At 33.3% G+C, this 16,272-nt stretch overlaps 1 protein-coding gene across 1 annotated transcript; it reads right to left on the bottom strand.

Moving 5' to 3' along the window:
* Positions 1 to 122: 122 nt before the first annotated feature.
* Positions 123 to 15,360, bottom strand: LOC138316634 (conserved oligomeric Golgi complex subunit 7-like; the record flags this gene model as incomplete). The annotated part of the gene is made up of 22 exons (XM_069258309.1): positions 123 to 510; positions 911 to 1,042; positions 1,613 to 1,727; positions 2,361 to 2,444; positions 2,831 to 2,961; positions 5,354 to 5,457; positions 6,199 to 6,313; positions 6,897 to 7,032; positions 7,161 to 7,226; positions 7,803 to 7,877; positions 8,179 to 8,312; positions 8,819 to 8,873; positions 9,337 to 9,489; positions 10,074 to 10,184; positions 10,773 to 10,976; positions 11,369 to 11,404; positions 12,932 to 13,000; positions 13,342 to 13,431; positions 13,731 to 13,815; positions 14,273 to 14,328; positions 14,735 to 14,779; positions 15,262 to 15,360. Coding segments are annotated over 22 exons (2,262 nt in total), but the record flags the coding sequence as incomplete, so codon positions are not given.
* Between the last annotated feature and the right edge of the window lie 912 nt (positions 15,361 to 16,272).

Here is a 16,272-nt window from a genome sequence, read left to right as displayed (position 1 = left end):
AGAAAACAGCAAGCTGCTAGTATTCCAAAATCACTGCCAGTAAAACCAGGTTACAAGTAGAATACATTGGCCTGTTCTACAACTTAAACCCCTCGCTCCTTCTCTTCAAACACACACAAATTCTCCACACATACACAAACACCAATATATCTATACTAGCTACTGTAGCATACAAATATATCTCACACAATACCAAGCAGAAACAGAACTCTACAACACACAATACCATCCAATCAAGCATTATTCCCACCTAGATACTCATACCTCTCATATAGTGTAGCACATATGATAGACACATGAACCAGAATTTTCCAACACATACATCCCGTTAAATATACCACACCTACAAATCTATCCTCCTCATACTACTGATGGCATGAGCTAGTCTCTGAGGCATATTCTCTGTGACGTCATGGTAATCTTCTGCCGACGTCTTCAGAAGTGTGTCTATATTTTTCAAGGTCTCCGACATGTGAAGCCCAAGGTCATCCAATACATTACATAGGTAGTCTGTAAGTGGAAAAAATAGTACAATATTTGTAATAGTTTAGTAATTGTAGCCAAACTAGTTTCTAAATCATTAAATTTACATTTGTATTTAGTACAAAAGATGAAAGATGAAACTACCATGTACCAAAATCAATAATATTTTGTTAACAAACAATGATTAACCAAACACATCAAAGATTGTAAATGTTGCCTTTGCCACTTTTTTGGGTCTTCTCCTTCTATAAGTTAAACCAGGTTTTCAAACTTGATGATTAAAATTCCAATAGTAATCAGTGTAGAACATGTCAGAACTGGGCAGATATGGTCAACACTACATGTCTTCCCATTAATTCAATAATTCCTGATTTAAAGATATTTAATTTCCTGGAATACAGGTACTAGGAGATATGAAAATACAAACCTATATCTGTGGTCAGTTGTTTTGTTGCGTGTGCAGTCAGTTCGTGAATTTTAAGTATTTCTTCACAATAGAAATGCATTGTGCCACGGGAGATAGACTCAAGCCACAGGTCAGCTGTGTGTTCAGGTAATTCTGTAATGATCAAGTGCAGGAAAATGATATATGGTTAAATTACTACTGAAAACGATCATTTACAATTGACTTTAAGAAATCTGTATCAACACGTGGTCATTCACTCACTTTGCAAACAGCATACTGGGGAGGCCGTCCTTGAATGACCTTAGCTGTTTTATCAGTATATGAATAAAGTGGTTTTATATTATGCAAACACGAATTTAATTTTTATTTTAAGTACTTACATGACTCAAACATCTATCCATTAGTCTGTATATATACAAAAGTTTGATCTCTATTTCTTATGGATAAGACTGAAATTCTATTTAGTTTTAATTATAGCCATATACCGTGATCTACCTACATTAAGCCCCACTTGGCAATAACACACACATCCCCAAACAACTCCCCTTTTTATGAAGACTTTTTGAATGAGGGTCAAATCAAGCAACATGCCCTCTCCCTATTTTTTAGGATGGTTATTTCTGGTGGAATACAATATGCTGAATATTAAAACTGAAATATTTACCAAATCTATCTGTATACATCACTTTAAATAACTAAGGTGAATATGAACTAAAGACCTACCCATTTCATCAGTATATGGCAGTTTGCCGTGCTTGAGAGCCACGATGACCGCTGGGTTGTCCTGCATGGTGAAAGGCTCAAGGTGTTGTGGCAGAGTCATCATGTACTGACCGATCTATTGATCACACAATTACAGGATAGGTAAAAATACATACTAATTCTAGTAGTAGTTATCTATATGGCCAAAAGCTGTATTGTATAGCCAGTTATTTTCGCTGGGATAATATTTTTTGAAATTTTCCGTGTCATCGCCATGGTCACAAAATTTGTATCCATGAAATATTCAGAACTTGTAGAATTTTAAAAATATATATATATATGTGTGTATACCACACACTTCAAGCTAAACTGCAAAATTTTGATTCGATTATATATAGATTTTCTAGCTTGAGTTCCAAATTACAAAAACTTCTATGAAGATAATCAGTAATACAGTGTGTCTTAAATCTTTCTGAAGTTTTCAGCCTTACATCTTATGTATAATTCACTAAGATTGCCATCATCTGCAATTCTATATAAAACCAGTTACAGTCAAACCTCATTTACTTGATTCCATAGACACGGTTTACTTCTAGTAAGTATTTTCATCTGTTGGCTGCGACTAAAATACCCATTATGAGTTTCAATACAAAACGAACTTGGATATCTCTGTGTTACTAAGGTCCATTTAGCTTTGATTTGGAGAATTAACTTGTAATGATTTCTATAAATATTTCTGCTACTAATGTATAAATGATCGAATAGTTACCTTAGTGATGTACTCCTGTGGTGAGAGACTAAATGTTGGGAGGTCAGAGGTCAAGGCTCCACCAGCACTTTTAGACATCCAAATCTACAAACAGGAAATGATACATTTAACAATAGAACCAATAAAACGTACCCTGTCAACTGTATAATTTTCTACAGGTATTTTTTGTCATAAAATAAATTTAGTTAAAAATTATAATTTCATATTCACATGAACATTAAAGGCCAGGTTTCATAAACATTCCTTAACTTTTAAAATAAGGAAATTCCTTAACTTAAAATCTTCCATAGGAAAGCAATACAAAAGTTAATCCCACGTGGGATTCAAACCCGTGGCAATATATATGTCGAGACATCTTAACCACTCGGCCACCATGGCCCCCACTTTCTTTCCAACTGGAAATTTTAAGATAAGAATTTAGTGCAAATGGGCCCAGCAAAAGTATATAACATAAGAATTGTACAACAAACCTCCATGTGGGCCAGATCTGTGAGGTATCCCTTCAGCTGGGCAAATACAATGTCAAAGGAGAACCGATGGACCTCCTCACTTAGGCGACAAAACTCCTTCTTAATATCCGTCAGCACAGAAGGTGTCTCTCCTAGGGGGTTAGAAAGAAAAAAATAAGAGAGTTGTCAGGACAAATACATTAATAAGAACATATTTACATAAAACTAGAAATATCTGTCCTACAAGACAGGACAGAACACAACAGATATGGTCAACATTGTATACTCCTTCCCAATGGATGGTGGAAGCAGGTTTCCTTAATTTAAATCACTGACGTAAGATACTTTCAACCTCTACTAAAGCTGATTTTTATATGCAATCATAATTCAATCAATAACAGAACTGAAAATCTATCACTTTAATTGATATATGTACTTAGAATCCTTTTTAATACACAGTGCATTTTGAATTCACACTTTATTTCTGACAATTTTACATGAGAAACAAACCCTGGTGAAATGCAAGTGAGTACCACTGTGTTACTCGACTGACCACCTTATTTACAGGCATAACCAGGTAGCAATATATATATATCTAGCCTTTGTGTAAGTGACACTGTGAACTGATTGTGCACATACATGTACGTAAAGTGTATATTTCATTTGGTGAATTTTTGGTGGTGGCAAAAGTGAACATGAATGATTTGGGTTTGCGTAAGCGGGTCAGAAATTCAAGGAAATGCAAACATATACAAACCCTTCTTTCGAACTACACAAACGTTAAATAAAAAGACATTGATCTATAGCTATTTACTTTTATACCTGTAGCTACCACATCCTACCGGTATAGATGTGAATCACAATGCACCAACACCAAAACAAAATGCAGGCTTATTGTGTGGGTTTTTTTTTATCTCTGTTACAAGGTTGTAAACATCAACAAAATATGAAATATAATATTTTGATATCAAAATTCACAAATTTCAAACAGATACTTTTTTTAGGTGAAAGCAGATTAGGTATTGTAACACATATGTATATATATGAATATGCCTATGGTTTTGTCTCCATCTTGATTCATTTTGAAACAGTCCAAATTTTGGAATTCAGTATTTGATTCATTTTGAATCAGCCCAGTTTTTGAAGGTGTATTATTATCAAATGGCTACAAATGAGAGATGATTTGTTTGTTAAAGTAGCAATAATAATTATGTGTGATTTTAGCCTGAGTGTAAAACAGGTAATATCTAACAAAGATAAAATGAGAGACATGAAAGTAAATGAAAATCTTGAGTGAGATACAGAAAAAAATATCCCACCTTCTTCAAGCTTGCTGACAAGACTCTCCAGGTTAGCAATATCATCAGTATTACTCAGGAAAAGACAGGCTTGTGCATGTAGAACTGACCGCTTACCAGAAAGTCTACAACATGCAAACAGTAACTATACTTAAGAACAATAAGTGATAAAACTAAATCTAGCTTGAAATTTAAGGCTCCCATTAATTTTTAACATACTTTTAAAGACTAATAGAGAAAAATATAAATTGTACTTATGACGCCACTTTAAATAGATCTCATTTATGATATAAAATGACTGGGACAACGATAAGTTTTGAGATTTTTTCTATACATTCAGATAAACACTTATTTTGATTTACATTTATATCAAAGTAAGTCAATGGTCAATGAGGTCAGCAATGACAGTGGAATATGTCACTGGTCTGAAGGATATGATAGCAAAAACTGTACATGATACATCGCTAATGATCAGAAGCTCAAATAGTGGAGCATCCAGTCATAGTTTGGTGGAATCAAACTCTGTCTGTGAAATTTTCTGCTTCAATAACAAATTTTAGTTAAAAGATTTATAAAGGCAATGCTTGTCAACTTTGTTTGTAAATAAATTTGTTTGCAATTCAATGTTTGGTACCTATTGCTGAAGAGTCTTCCTTGCAGTAAGAACATTTGCATCAAAATTGAAAAGAAAGGTTGTAAATGTTCTGTTGGATACTGTCCAATGTTACAGAATGTTGATAAGCTAAATTTTTGGTAAAGTCATACCTTAACAACAATTGAACTAATATTCTGACATAAGTTCATTAAATTTAGGTTTTTTTCATTCTCTGTGGTGATTGCCTGATTTCCATTAGCCTATACTTACCTGACTTTGCCAACATCCTTAGTAGGAGAACTAGGGTTCGAGTAGTGAGCTATAGTGTGCATGATACTGCTGATGATGTTGCCATCCAGCTCATCAACATGCATTATCAGGTCACCTTTGAATTGGAAACGTAAAGCAAAATTTCAAAGCACCACGCTTTTTACCTGAATCATTATGTTGTAAAGATACTAAAAGAATTTATCATGAATATCAGCCAAAAAAAATTGTTCAACTTCAGAGATGATTTGTTTGTTAAAGTAGCAATAATAATTATGTGTGATTTTAGCCTGAGTGTAAAACAGGTAATATCTAACAAAGATAAAATGAGAGACATGAAAGTAAATGAAAATCTTGAGTGAGATACAGAAAAAAATATCCCACCTTCTTCAAGCTTGCTGACAAGACTCTCCAGGTTAGCAATATCATCAGTATTACTCAGGAAAAGACAGGCTTGTGCATGTAGAACTGACCGCTTACCAGAAAGTCTACAACATTCAAACAGTAACTATACTTAAGAACATTAAGTGATAAAACTAAATCTAGCTTGAAATTTAAGGCTCCCATTAATTTTTAACATACTTTTAAAGACTTCAAAGAGAAAAATATAAATTGTACTTATGACGCCACTTTAAATAGATCTCATTTATGATATAAAATGACTGGGACAACGATAAGTTTTGAGATTTTTTCTATACATTCAGATAAACACTTATTTTGATTTACATTTATATCAAAGTAAGTCAATGGTCAATGAGGTCAGCAATGACAGTGGAATATGTCACTGGTCTGAAGGATATGATAGCAAAAACTGTACATGATACATCGCTAATGATCAGAAGCTCAAATAGTGGAGCATCCAGTCATAGTTTGGTGGAATCAAACTCTGTCTGTGAAATTTTCTGCTTCAATAACAAATTTTAGTTAAAAGATTTATAAAGGCAATGCTTGTCAACTTTGTTTGTAAATAAATTTGTTTGCAATTCAATGTTTGGTACCTATTGCTGAAGAGTCTTCCTTGCAGTAAGAACATTTGCATCAAAATTGAAAAGAAAGGTTGTAAATGTTCTGTTGGATACTGTCCAATGTTACAGAATGTTGATAAGCTAAATTTTTGGTAAAGTCATACCTTAACAACAATTGAAGTAATGTTCTGACATAAGTTCATTAAATTTAGGTTTTTTTCATTCTCTGTGGTGATTGCCTGATTTAAATTAGCCTATACTTACCTGACTTTGCCAACATCCTTAGTAGGAGAACTAGGGTTCGAGTAGTGAGCTATAGTGTGCATGATACTGCTGATGATGTTGCCATCCAGCTCATCAACATGCATTATCAGGTCACCTTTGAATTGGAAACGTAAAGCAAAATTTCAAAGCACCACGCTTTTTACCTGAATCATTATGTTGTAAAGATACTAAAAGAATTTATCATGAATATCAGCCAAAAAAAATTGTTCAACTTCAAATATAATTGACATGATCGCATTTAAATTCAGAATGATTTTTAAATATACAAATATCAACATCAGGCATAAATAATGTTTATACAAAATGTAGACTATATGCTTAATATGATAACCTTGTCCTCCTCTAAGTTCAATGTTGTATAGCTCAAATTTGATCGCATTTCTCCAAAAACAATATCAGATGGACAGATCAACAGTCATGATGCAAGCCAATTCCTTTGTTTCATTTTACAAAGTTACCTCCCTTAGGGGTAGGTATAAATGTGACATCATTGTTTTACAAAACCCACATCAATTTTTTTAAAAGTACCGTATGACATTACGCTCACAGCCACATGATAATATAACCAATACCTATCGCAAGGGCAGATAATTTTGTAATATGCAAATACAGAATAATACCCCTGCTGTAAAGGCCTAATTACATGTATAAGTCAACACATTTCCAATATGACTTACCACATGTCTGTATGATGCGGAGAGACTGCTGGAATAGCGTCCAATCCTCTGCGTCCTGGTTCTGACTGCCCTTACACTTCTCCTTAATGTTGACCATCACACGACGGAACTCACGGCAGTAACTAATGAAGTATGTCTGATGAAAAAATATATTAATAACATACATTGAATGTAAACTAATTAGGATGAAACAGTAACAGTACTTATTTCAGAGCAATCAAATTTAAGTACAAAGGGGATCTTGAACAGGTTAGAAATACACACCTTTAATGCATCTAATAAGAATTCATAGCCACAGCCATTGGACAAGCGCTGGCATCTCTCGTTTGCCTGCAGAGAAAAGTTTGATATGTTAACATGTAATTAACTCAAGATCCTTTAGCTCCTAGGGTATGTATTCTTGAACCCTATATGTAAAATTTTTAATCAAAATGCTGTTTATTTTGTAAAATATTATTTAATGTTACCATGATATCAAATCAGCATAATAATTGGATTTTACCAACACTTATATTAGTTTAAATTGATAAAATGAATTCTGAATTGTAGTAGGTATAAGGTCATTTAATAATTCCCGTGTCAGGCAATACTGTAATGAAGCATTATGTGATCATACAGCTGTTTATTTCCTTGGGTACAAATTTTCACGATTACACCTAAAAACAGGAAAACATTGTTTTTGAATTAGCAGTTTTAAATTTTAGCCCTTTGGCTGTAAGGACATACATATTTTATCATTTTATCATTTATTTCTGCTGATCAAATTGTTACAGCCATGGCAATGTCCTACAAAGTCACGAAAATATCTACATCGTGACAATAATTGGCTATATACATTATCTATCTCTATGCCTTTTTAATAATGTTAAGAATACTGAGGGTGCTGTACAAAATCACTTGAATTACCTCCTTTGCTATGTTAAATAGCTTGTTCACAGAAGCTGCTAGCAGCTGTACAGTTTCAAACACTTCAGAATCATCCTAAAACAAGAAATTATAAACGAAAATATTGACCAGAAATTTAATAACATTTCCGGAGTTCAAATATCTATATTTTGTCACCCATTTGGTATAATGTTACATACTATGGTAATCTTTTAAAAACACATATTACCCAAAATCTGTTTTTAAACAATCCTAACAAGGATTTCATTTGTTTATTCAGTAGCCTTTCATATATTATAAACTTTAAGATTTCAACACATAGAAAATAAACTTGCTAATGGATCAATCACAAGGGGAGATAATCTAAATCCATATATACAAGGGGAGATAACCTTACCAGACGGACATTATTAAGGTCAGAGCCCAGTGTTGCTTCCTCCATCGACTTATACTTGGCAATGTATGGTCGGTAAGGGGCGTAGATCATCATCATTAGTCTCTCTAGGGACTTCGTGTGTTCAAGTTGTTCAACTGTTTACAACATAAATAACACCTCAATGCAAAGTTCATCTTCAGATTGTTTCTATACACAAAATATACAGTGAAGCCTACTTCAAACGCAAAAACTTGGCATTTATACCTTGTAAAGTATAGTTGCTTTTATTCGAAATTTTTAATCGAATTTTGAGATATTCACGGATTCATCCTAATTGACAAAATTTGTCAATGGTTTTACATACAACAGCCTGTCGTATGAATGATGCATTCGAAAGATACAAATATAATTAACAAAAGCAACCTCCCGCAACTAAGTTCCAAACAGTAAATTGTGAAAATTTGAACTCACAAAATTTAACAACTACGTCATCAAAGAAATAACAGCGGGTTTAGAATTTACAGCCAAGAGCTAATGGTTTCTTTAACCTCTCACACAGCTACTATGGCCCTAATTTTTTTTAATCCAGATAAGTGAGCTATATAAAACTTCTGTACCTGCAGATATTTTATTCAAAAATATTGATGCAAACAAACCTCACCTTTAGCATGTGCTTCTACAGACTGTTCCATGCTTTTTGAAAATCTCTCCGATATCTGAAACATAAAAGGCACTACCATCAAAGTTGAATACTTCACAACAATAAACTAATGGTAATGATGCTTTACTACATAAACGTTTCATGTTCACACATGGTCATATTTGGATTAAATCAGATTCAGTACAAGCTAATGAAACCCAACAATTAATGAATAGTACATGAAGTGAAGGCAAAAGGTTTTGATTATGGACAATTATCAAAGACAGTGAGTATTTGTAATCATAACTATGTTTAGCAAGCAAACCTTGCCCAAGTCTTCATTTCTAACTCAGTGTATTGATTAATAATTTTCGCTGGTGTAATATTTTCAGTTACACGGCATATTGCTATGATCATGAAAATTTGATCCGCGACATTGAGAAATGATCCACTCAATACTCTGAAAACTAGAAAAAAAATTCAAACTGCAAAAATAATCAGCTATACAGTACCTATCAAATTCAGAAACCACTATTTACCTCCTTAAGTTCTGTAAGTGCTACCAGGCTATCCTTGCGCTGACTCAGATGTTTAGTTATACATGTCCCGAGGTCTATAGAGGAGAGAGCTTCAGTGATCAGGTCACATACGATAGGGACAGGGTCGGTAAATACCTGATGGCACCATTTAATCTACAACAAGGGGAAATCACTCTCACTTACACATCGATTGACAAGAGAAAAAGTCGTCTCTCATTTCACGACCTTGTATCTTAAATTTTCAAAATATTAAAACAGTATTTTATATATAAAACAACCAAGTGATCATTATCTCTTGGTATTATATCAACAATTGAAATGGTCTTTGTTTTGGCAATGACTTCTGTGCCAAACAGTATGCACCAACATAAACTTTTCCTGTGTGTCATATAAGTTCATATTCTAGTCATATCCTTATAATGATGATTATGAGATACCAAAACAACATGGATAAAGTACAATTTACAGTTAATTGGTCCCACCTGTCTGTGATTGTGACGTCATATTTTGATGTGATATTTGTGACATCACAATCACCAGAAGGTGAGACTAATTGACAGAAATTGTATTTCACCCACGTCATTTTGTTATCTCAAAACCCCCATATTGTCTCGACAGATATGCTCTTACCTGGTGCTTTGTATGGTACTTCTATTCTACGACTCAAAGTAAAACTGACAATAAATGGCAACTGTTCCTTTTTCAGACAACAAGAAAAGATGTTGGCGATGTTTTACCTGACTATGCCAGGTTGTGAGTAGCAGGTCGTAATACTCAGTCATCCAGTCTGTCAGGGAATCGTCAGCTTTAGCCTCCAACACTGTATTCCATATGGACATCAGATTTGTCTGTAGAGTAAATGTTTTAATAGAGCATCCCTTTCCATACATATGATTATCGGAAACTTTGGAATCATATATTAAACAATGCCTTCGGCTGTTATCAAAATTACTTTGATCTGCTAAATTTTATTGCATTTGAAAATTTCAGTGAGTTTACAAATCAATTATTGGCGTCTCCACATTTTGAGCTTTAAGAAATAAAAGATGTTTGTCTCAGTCGATAGATTTTTTTCCAGATTTCATTTTTATTATGGACTGAATCTAGAATATCAATCTATTATGGATCATATTATGAATTGGACTTGATCGTACTTAAAACCTTGTTACTGTACATATAGTTCTATTTTGATGTCTTTGTAAATTATCTAAAGCTACAAGTACAAAGTAAACCTTAATATGCATGGATATTTTTCTTCTACAATGGTAACAAAGAATCAAACTTTTATAATGAATTAATGTTAATTAAATCATCTCTTCCTACATATATAATACCGTAATTATACCAGTATATAGCAAATGGTGTCGATAGTTTAAAAAAGTCATTCTGATATCACATTATTCAGTAAACAGGGCTCAGTCTTGAGATCGTCCTACCTTGTGACATTTGTGATAGTACTTATATAGTTGGGGAAGCCGGTCTATATCACAGAATATCCTAGTAAACTTCTGGGCAGCCTCAATAGACTGAGAGTTAAACGCCGCCACTAACTGTGGACTCAACATGGCCTCCAGTCGGTTCTTCAGTTTCTCTAGATGGCCGCACCGCTCGGCATAATCAGGAGTATCCACCAACATTTGCTGTGATTTAAAATTACTTTATTTAGTATTAAAATGAAATGAAAATGAATGAATTTGATACCGACAGTGGTCATTGCTTCACAATAATTTGTTATTTTATATCAAGGAAACTTCACAGGTTTTTTTTTTTATTTAACTATGTATATAGTTCTCAGGAAGTGAATTTTAATTAAGTTGATTTATTTCTTTTCAAAAAGTAATTACAGCTTCATTTGGAATTTTCCAGTCATAAGTTGTCAAATTTTGATTGGGTAATTAATTCTTTTCTGTTCTAATGACACCTGTATCCTATACCAGAATTATCTAAATAATAGGATATAAGTTTTTAATCCTATGGTACATGTTTCTGAAAAATGAACTTAAACATAGAATCTCTTTTATGTGCTACTCACCAAGCATGTCTGCATTCTAGACAGTTTTGCTGTAATCTGTTGACAAAAAATAGTTTCAGCATTTCATTCATTTTGTCAAAAATATTTGCTGTGTTTTACTGAATTTGATCAAAACAATACACTGTATTTTACTGAATGTTATCATTTTAGAACCTTTATATTTAGCTTTATACAACTAGATAACAAGAGACCCAAGAGGCCTTGACGGTCACCTGAGTATTGATTTACCTTGGTATTATATAGTCAGTCAGGACCCAGGACCATCATGTCAAATGCTCAGGATCCCAGAGGGATCTTGGCGCCATGATCATGAATCATTCGCTAGTACTTTCTGAGAAATAGCATAACAAACTTCAAATCAAAATCCAAGATGGCTATCTTGTAAATCGATCGGTCCCAAATCGAAATTATGCACAACTAGGGCCATAGAGGAACCTATATATGAAATTTGAGACAGATTCATTCAATACTTTCTGAGAAATAGTGATAACAAACTTTAACTATCAAATTCCAAGTGGCAGCCTGGCGGCCATTTTGTTGACCGATCGATCCAAAAAACGCATTATGCACAACAAGAGCCCTAGGGAAACCTACTATGAAATATGAGAAAGATTCCCTTCAGTACTTTGGACTAAAATAAAACAAGAGCCTTTATCACCTCCCCTTCAAGGAAGAGATAACAAACTTTAACTCATCCAGGGACCCAAGAGTCATTTAAGTCAATTTTATTTGTAAGGACTTTTTGTAAGGACTTTGTGAGTTTTCTATATGCAAAAGGAATTAGATTATACTATTTGTTAAATTTGAGAAGAAGATTTTTGAAGTTTAAAAGGTTACATATTGTAAAACCTATTTGGCCCCTTTTGCCCACCAGACCCCTGGGTGTCAGTCTGTGAAATTTTGTCCACAAATTTGAACCAACATCTCATAATGATAATTCTGACAACATTTCACTCAATTCATTCTTTAACAAATACCTAAAAATGCTCAAAAATGTGTTTTCTCTGTATAACCTATTAGTAAACTTGAACCTCTCCCAAGGGGAAACACGAGACCCCAGGGTCATATATATTTACAATTCATGATTTTTGTAAAGGACCTTAGATCTTTCCATCTATGAAGAGTATTTGATTCTACCATCTCTGGAATTTCAAAAGAAGGTTTTTGAAGTTTTAGTCTATTTGACCCCTCAGGCCCATGGGGGTCAGTCATGAGAAAATTGTTCATAGGATTCGATGGCCATCTCATAATGATAATTTTGACAACATCTGACTCATTTTATAATACAAAATATCAGAATGTCTATGTTTTTACAGTGTATTTGAAGTTCTATTACTAAAGATACCTACATCATAAATTTTCATTGTCAACATTATAAATAGGTATCTCTTAGTGAGTTGTTTCCCTTGGACCATTTCAATTTTGGCCATAGTTAATAATGATGACCAGGTAATTTGAAATTCCTAAGCTATTTCAGATGCGGAAACCTTATAGCAAGATAGTTTTACACACAATATGCTAGTCTCAGCTAATGATATAATGATCTGATTAAGGTGTACTCACAGCATCTGTATCATTGGACTGAAACACCTCTTCTACATCAGCACTCAAGGTTGTCCAGTTGTCTGCTTCCTGTGGGAAGGAAAACACTGGTAAAAAAAGTTTACCATTTTAGGAATATTAAGTCAAGTTAAAATATTTACTATCTAACAAGAAATTTTGGTCTGCAAAAGTAACCAACGATGCAGTACATCCTCTTGTCATTTAGGCCAGCGATCACATAGAAAATCCACCAACTTACAATCATAGCAAATTCCCAAACTAAGGATACATATACATCATACATGTAATCGCTGAAGTGTCTATTTAACTCATTCATCCCTGAATACATATTTAGACACCAGATTGCCTTAATTAGGACTAGAACAATCAATTATGAAATTTCAGGGGCGAATGAGTTGAAACAGTTTTACCTGGAGACCCTCTGCAGCAGCTGTCAGACGAGATTTGATGGAGTCAAGCTGGAGCAACATCTGCATAGATTGGGCAGTTTCCTGTTCTACCTGTTTACAAAAAAAGTTAAATAATATTAAATTCTTTTAATCATAAAATCTGTTCAGTCTGCAGTTCACTTCTTAATAAGTTCATCTGTAAACATTCATTAACTGCTAAATAATTTATATAAGCTTATTTTCTAATTCCTAAATGTTATGCTTTTATATCAATATGTGAATAAGTACTGTTTATACTAACTACTAAACACTACTATTTAATATGGGACAGGAATGGGTTATTTTATATTATAAGGCTTAATAAAAATAAGTCCTGAAAGATAATATTAATATTACACTTTATACTTTACCTTTTGGATGTCCTGTTTGACCATTTTCATTTGATCTTGTAACAAAGCTGACTCTTGTTTCACTGCATCTAGCTCTCTCATCACCCTATAAAAGAAAAACAGTACTGATCTATTTAAACATTGCACAAAATTTATTATGGGAAATTTTTTAAATTGAACATTTAAGATTTGGTCGAAAATTCCATGTGTAATTAAATATGTATTTCAGCTAAATTATCTCCCTTTGATCAGAAAACAATAATTCTTGGAATTGCATAAGAATGTTGGTGCATGGATGGATCCTGGAGTTCGGGAAATTTCAGAAATAATATTTCCTTGTAATTTGTCAGTTGAAAGTGTCAAATATTAAAATGGATATTCCTTAAATTGTGATAGTTTTATTTTATTTTGGAAAGTACATGTAAACAAAACAGAAGTCCTCTTCAAGTGGTACATAGTTTCTCAGAGGGAAATAATGATTCATGTTAATTTGATTATGATAATGCTGATTTATGGATGTTTTGTTTTGTAATTAGTGTGGATATTTCACATCTAATACACACCTGGGGAGATTTTGTACTGCCTGCTGACTCGATTCCTCTATTACATTGTTCACCTCCTGAAATAGTAATTATTTCATCTCAAAATAGAAATACATCACCAAACATGTTCTTTCTTTATTGACAGTGAAAAACATTTAGAAGAAGATTGTAAGTTCAAAATACATGTAATCGCCGAAACATATTTAAATACACTAGAGGGCACAAGATATAACAGTTACTGGGTAACCTTTTGATATTGATATTCACAGGACAAGGAAATAAGAATTTTTTTTCAGAAATATAATTGTACAATACCATGACAGTGGATCTGACAGTGTATATTTATAGTCCTGCTAGTATAGCTTTAGAATGCTTGGCTACTGATATAAAATGATACAGATATACAAACGCTAATAGATTTCTATTGGACAGCCATTTTTTTAGTGTTTAATTCATTCATTTATCAATTAGAAAATGCCTTACCTGTATAAACATCTGCAGTTTCATAACTAATGTAGTTGCATATTGCTGTAAAAAATTATATATTAGATATATTTTCATTGATAATGATCCCTTTATTTTTATTTCAAAATAAAAGTTATTAACAAACAGATTTCAGTTACAGAAACAATTTGTAAACTAAGCTTTGCATCAAGGCATTATTATTTTAAAATGGTAATACACAGTGTTTTTCACCACTTGGCACATGCAATAATGTACATGTACATTTATCTTTGATTACTTTTAATGTAACCCAATTGCCATGGCTTAATTACAATTTATTTCCCTATTGTAACTAGATAAAAAGACCAGTCATTACATATTTATTCATATCTTTTCAACTAGTTTGCACGCTTATTTTTTCTGAAATCTTCAAAGTAAAGCCTGGCTATAGAATGCATCAAAATATATGTATTGAAATACAAATCTTCCATTATACATGTACAATATAGTTCAAATGAAAATATGATATTAATATCATTATTTTATTAAGTAGGAAAAATACCAACATCTTTGTTGACAGACTGGTCCTTCTGTGAACGAAAGGCTGTGTTGACCCATTCCTTGGCATCAAAATTATCATCCAGAAACTTGGAGTAATCCTGGAATCATTACAGAATTTCAAACTGGAATTTCCTTCATCTACATTTATCCCGAGATACTGTGGCACAGACCCAGACTTAGACATTATGACAGATTGATGTCTGGTGTAGGGCCAGAGCACACTGCTATATCAAAAGGTGGAACTTGCTGACACCGTTTGGTATCAGGCAAAGTCCTACCTCCAATTCACACTACAACAGAGAAGCCCCAATCCATCGAGATTGGAGGCAATTTGCATACTATGAGAAAATGGAGATGACGAAGAGGGAAATTTAAAGTTGTGGAAAATAAACTACTGTACTGACAAAATATAGCAAACATGCATGATAAAATGGATTGTTATGAGTAGATAAATTATTAATTTGTTGAAAAGACCTAGTTAAGTGATGCTTCTTGTGGTTATGTTCTTTAAGCAGTCTGGAGATGACCTGGCCCAACACCAAACGGTGTCATTGAGTGCCACCTTTTGATTTATACATTGTAGCAGTGTGCTGACCCTACACCAGACATGATCATTGCAATCTGTCATGTCTAAGTCTGGTGTCAGGGCCAGAGTATATCGGGCTACTCTTCATGATTTGGCAACCGGTGGGTTTTTTTAATTATTATTATCATATTTCTTCCTTCAGGACGAGGTGATTATGAGCTTGTGTACTCCAATAATGTTAGAGGATAGCACGACGAGACACTTTTGATCTAACAAGTTTCTCAATGTCGACGTCTAATATTTTTGGATTAGAGCTAGTGTAGAACATACAAAATCATTTTACTATAAGCATAAACCTTGCAACACACTTAACTTGCATATTCTTCAATAATACGGTAAACAGACAACGATATTGTGGTACGAAATACATGAACACATGGCTACTGACAGACTGATAGCCGGGTAATTATAATTGGCTATGGCCATGGAG

Source organism: Argopecten irradians, chromosome 2 (assembly GCF_041381155.1).
Source record: "Argopecten irradians isolate NY chromosome 2, Ai_NY, whole genome shotgun sequence".
Lineage (NCBI taxonomy): Eukaryota > Metazoa > Mollusca > Bivalvia > Pectinida > Pectinidae > Argopecten > Argopecten irradians.
Note: the sequence above shows the minus strand (reverse complement) of the source record. Positions and strands in the feature narration are given on the sequence as shown.